Source organism: Trypanosoma cruzi, genomic scaffold (assembly GCF_000209065.1).
Source record: "Trypanosoma cruzi strain CL Brener 1047053516765 genomic scaffold, whole genome shotgun sequence".
In the NCBI taxonomy this organism is placed as follows: domain Eukaryota; phylum Euglenozoa; class Kinetoplastea; order Trypanosomatida; family Trypanosomatidae; genus Trypanosoma; species Trypanosoma cruzi.
The window spans coordinates 115,374-120,281 of record NW_001849520.1 but is presented as its reverse complement, the minus strand read 5'-3'; the positions used below and the strand labels follow the sequence as shown (position 1 = coordinate 120,281).

The 4,908-nt window shown below is 47.7% G+C and overlaps 3 protein-coding genes across 3 annotated transcripts, besides 3 other annotated features; all 3 read left to right on the top strand.

Annotated features, from left to right (window-relative positions):
- Nucleotides 1-896, top strand: Tc00.1047053504103.109 (hypothetical protein, conserved; the record flags this gene model as incomplete). The annotated part of the gene is made up of 1 exon (XM_806785.1): nt 1-896. A coding segment is annotated over one exon (896 nt), but the record flags the coding sequence as incomplete, so codon positions are not given.
- Nucleotides 1-4,908: part of a sequence feature (heterozygous, Esmeraldo-like haplotype) that runs on past the window's edge.
- Nucleotides 1,109-1,133: a sequence feature (AT_rich).
- On the top strand, nt 1,294-2,970 carry Tc00.1047053504103.100 (ABC1 protein, putative; the record flags this gene model as incomplete). The annotated part of the gene is made up of 1 exon (XM_806783.1): nt 1,294-2,970. The coding sequence occupies one exon, from the start codon at nt 1,294-1,296 to the stop codon at nt 2,968-2,970; it is 1,677 nt and encodes a 558-aa protein (XP_811876.1).
- Nucleotides 3,063-3,083: a sequence feature (AT_rich).
- Nucleotides 3,580-4,908, top strand: Tc00.1047053504103.90 (hypothetical protein, conserved; the record flags this gene model as incomplete). Its single annotated transcript, XM_806782.1, has 1 exon — nt 3,580-4,908. One exon carries the CDS (start codon nt 3,580-3,582, stop codon nt 4,906-4,908), a length of 1,329 nt encoding a protein of 442 aa, XP_811875.1.

Sequence of the window (4,908 nt, the reverse complement as noted above, 5' to 3'; positions counted from 1 at the left end):
AAGAGATTAAGTCTTTCTTCCATACTGTGATTCTTCCCTGTACCTCCAAGGAGAAGTTAATACAGAAGAATCGTCAGCAATACGCATTGCAGGAGGCGTATTTACGTGCCTTTTCTTCCTCTGCTGTCGCTCTTGCAATGGATGAGTCCACCATATTGAGACACTGGGTGGATACTGCTCTTCGCTGCATCCGAAACACACTTAGTGGGGCTCTCTCCCTTACAGGGCTTGACTTTTTTACCGCTATATTCCTTTCAAGGCGAGCTATTGCGCCTCTTTTTGTTCCAACGTACGTGGCATTGATGATCCCAATCAAAAACAAAACACGTTATGGCGAGCCATCATTGTTTTTGGTGCGTCATTTTGCAAAGGGTGTGCGGGCAACATGTCAGGCACTCGAAGAATGTGATGAGCAGATACTGGCAGGGATGATGCAAAACCCAAACTCATCTTTAAAAAAATTTCTTTTGGAAATTTATGGGGAGGGAGACGCCGCACCATCTCTGGATAATGTGCGACCTATCAGTTGTGTTCTTCTTATTGTGTCAGCGCTCTTTGACAAGGTTTGTCTTATTCTTGGCCACACTGCGAAGGCACAAACCGCCATCGCCACTGCCTCCAGGCAAGAACGGATTGCACGTTTCCAGGCGTATTTTTCCGCACTTATTAATTTGCTGCGGTGTCGCTCGCGCCCTGTGCTTCATCGTGTGTGCGCCTCAGTAGAAGCCGTCATACTGGAGCACCTGCACGGTGTTCCGAGGGCTCAGTTGCAGTGGATGAAGTACACCACAGCTACGGTGGACTTAATTGAGGGAACGGGTAAAAAAGAGTTGGTGGAATGGCTTCTGATGTTGGAGGAAAAGGCAAGAGGTTCCATTCCCCATTCTCAACTCTAGCTTGTCATTTGGTGAAGGGGGAGGGGTGTTGAAATGTGTGAGGCAAAAGAAAGGGGGTGAGAGATCAAGAGGCCAGTAGTGAATTATGTGGCACTTTGTGTTGTTGTTTCAGTTGAAAATCCCAGTGTGTCTTTAGGAAGCGAGGGTTCATTGACCTTCCTCGCCCGAAAAACGGCAAATTATGGTGCACCGTGTGAGCGATCGTAGCGCTCTTATATATATAATAATAATAATAATGTGTGTGTTGGCGATTTCTCCTGCGAGTGGGGTGAAATCCCTTTATTCGAGGGGTGAATGCAACAAGGCTCTGTTTCCTTCCTCTATTCCTTTTTGACGCTTGTCATATTTTTTTGCCAATGACTATATATATTTTTTTCATGACCTTATTATTATTTTTATGTTCATGCCTATGGGATTTTTTTGCCGTCTTTTTTTTTTTTCTTTTGAGGAGGCATTGCATTTGTGTCAGCAGGCGATAGGGCGAGGCTCCGTCTCTTTGAAATTCATGCTAAAAAGGAGTGGCACCATTCGCTCATTGCAAAACGTTTTCTGGGGAGCAGCAAAAATCGCGGCGGCAATTGTTGATGCCAGCGTGGGAAACGTGAATGTTGTGGACAACAGCCATAACGGTGATGGAGAGACGCCCGCTCGTGCCGCTGGGCGGAGCCACACCCCGTCGCCTCCCGAGGTACTGCCGAGGAGTGTGGTTACTCAGTTGCATGAATCCAAGGACGACTTAAGGAAAAATGCTGTGTATATGTCTGTGCCTTCTACACGTATTACTAGAGCCGCTGGATTTGCGTCGCTGTTTGTGCAGCTTGGTTGGGATCATCTTGTGGAACGCAATGGTGAAGGTATTTTGTCGAGCCAAAGCCACAAACGTGTTGTTAACACACTGCGTCGGATGCGTGGGGTGGTGTTGAAACTTGGGCAGATGCTCAGCATCCAGGACCCTGCCACTGTTCCTCAATATGTGTTGCAGCTATTTGAGCAGGTACGTGACAGTGCCTACGCTATGTCGCGCGAGCAACTTGATCAGACTCTGGCGAAGGAATACGGAAATATTAATTGGAGAAAAGATTTTTTTGTGGAGTTTGATGATGAACCCATTGGCGCGGCCAGTATTGGACAGGTACACCGTGCAACCATCAAAGGAGAGGGCGACACAAAGATTGAGCATGTTGCCGTGAAGGTGCAATACCCTGGTGTTGCAGCCAGCATTGATTCGGATATTGCGAATCTGAAAATGCTGATTTCTTTGCATCTGCTCCCTCCAGGAATGTTTGTGGACAGAATTTTGCAGGACCTCCGTCAGGAATTTTTGTTGGAATGCCGCTACAAGATAGAGGCAGCAAAGCAGGTGCGGTATGCCGCTCTAATCAAGCAGGAACCAGAATTGCAAGAGGTGTTTGTTGTCCCAAAAGTTTACGAGTTCCTCTCAACAGAAAACGTGTTGGTGACGCAGTTTGCTACCGGTATTCCTGTTGACCGACTGGCGAACATTTCAGGTGTGCAGGATCTCAAGAATTACGTGGCTGAGCGTATGCTTCTGCTAACACTTACCGAACTTTTCCGCTGGCATTTTATGCAAACGGATCCAAATTACGCCAATTTTTTGTTTGATGCAGAGAAAAACAAAATCAGTCTTATTGACTTTGGTGCGGCCCGTGAGTACAGCGAGGAGTTTGTCAAGGACTACATGGATGTTGTTGCCGCGGCCGCTCGTCAGGACCGTGAAAAAATCATTGAAAAGAGCATCAAGTTGGGTTTTCTCACCGGGAATGAGATGAAGCCACTGTTGGATGCACATGCCGCCAGCGTGGAGCTGCTGGGAAGACCGTTTCGGCACCACGACAAGCCGTTTGACTTTTCAGCAGAAAATCTTCCCTCAAAGATTCAGGAACACGTGCCAACTATAATTAAGCTACGGTTACGCCCACCTCCTACGCCGGTGTATTCGCTCCATCGACGGATTAGTGGGATTATACTGTTGGCCACGAAACTAAAAGCCACTGTCAATTCGGGAGAAATGTTTTGGAATATTTATAACAGCTGCAGGGCAAAATATGAGTGATTCAGAATTTTGTTGTTGCTGTTGTTGTTGATATTTACTTTTCTCTGCATTTCTGTCCGTGTTCTCTGTGTGATCAAATTAGAAAAGCATGCAAATTTTTTTTTTTTTTTTTTCGTTACGTCACACATGCACATTCATTTACGCACTCGCTCTCTTTTCTTTCTTTCTTTTTTTTTTTTCCAGCGTGGCTGCGTGGGTTATGTCTGCTTCCCGTGTCTTATTGGCTTTTTTGTTGCTTTTTTGTTTTCCGTGTTTTTCTTCGGGAAGCCTGTGGCTTTTGGTGTGTAAGGGGTGGAAAAGGAGGAAGGGAACGCCTCTCTTGCCTTCCCAGACCGCTTGTAAGAATTGTGGCGAAGAAACCAATTTCAGTGATTTACAGTGCTGTTGTTCCCTCACTGTACAGGACGCACAGGCAAGAGTAGAAGGTTGAAGCGCCTAGGTTTGTTTAGATTTTTGGTAAAATAAAGTGAGAAGAAGGGAAGAAGTGAAAAAGAGGAACTACACGAGACCAAAGCAAAAGGGAAGTGCCTGTCTGTCTGTGTGTCTGCGCGTGTGGAGTTTTGAGGTGAAGGAAAAGGGGGGTGGGGGAACAGGGGAAAAGGAGGCAACATGCAACAGTCACTTAAAAACCAGGAGCACATATGGGCCGTGCTTCAGAAGATGCGGATGGAGATGAATGAGTGCTTCGCGGAGCATGAGAGAATGCTTCGACTGGCGCACGGACAACTAAAGGAGCGTTTAGACAAAATTGAGTCTGCTTTTGTCGCCCGTAACGGCGGAGTCGGACAACTTGTGGGGAATTCTTCAAGCAGCCTGGGGCATCTGGACCACGCCACGCCCGTATATACGCGGTTTGTTTCCGACAAAAAAGGGAGTCCGGCGGGAATGCGCGTCACGATGCTCTCCACACCACCCAATGAGCGGATGCAGCTTATGCCCCCGGATTCCCGTGGGGCGAGGAGTGACGTTTTGCCCCAGCCAGTAGATCCCACAGATTGGGTAGCGTTGGCGGCCCCCAGCCGTCAAGAAGCCACACCGGCGGTCTCCCCGCATAACCGGTGGACCAACGATGATTCGATCCATGCTGAAAAAAACCCTTCTGTAGATGCCACCTGTTTTGAGGCGCTCAACAACTTAATGAATGATGACGATTTTCAGCATTCCGCGTTGGAATCTGTGATTCCATCTTACACTCAAGATGACGACTCAAAGCAGTTGCAATGTCAGCCGAATTTAGGTACATACACGAAGAAGAATGATATTATCCACATGGGGGCACCAGGCTCTTCGCAAACTCAGCACTTTACGAAGAGTTTAAAGGTTACATATATGGATGGCCGCCCGCAGGCTGTGCCTATTCCAGATGGACCTCCGGATGAACCGGATAAATTGGGCATCGATGTTAACGCTCAATGTAAGGTTTTGGTTGAATTTAAGCGAAAGCGTGTACTGCAGTTTGAGTCAAAGGAGTACGTTCCGCCCGGCAGCTACGTCATGGTGGGTGGCGACCGCGGTGAGGATCTTGGGCTTGTAACATACACGTGGTGTGAGACAACGAAGTCCTTAAAAAGCGAACTTGGTGAATTTGGCAACGGCAGCAACAAAACCGTTGTTTTGTGTGTTGGGCTTACCGGTAGTACTCTCACCCGCAGTATTGGTCTTGGTGCAGGCACTGTGTTGCGACTTGCAGATGATTCCGATGTGAAACAGTTGCATACTGTGCAAGTGGAACTTGAACGACGTGCCATCGACGTCTGTTCCCAGCGTGTCCTCGAGCGTGGGCTGCCCATGACCATCGTGGACGCCGAGTACCAGTTTGATAAGAAGAAACTTACATTTTTTTACGAGGCGCAACAAAGAATGGACTTTCGTGAGTTGGTGCGGGATCTTTACAAATCGTTCCGCGCAAGAATATGGATGGAGCTGGTGGAAAACTGA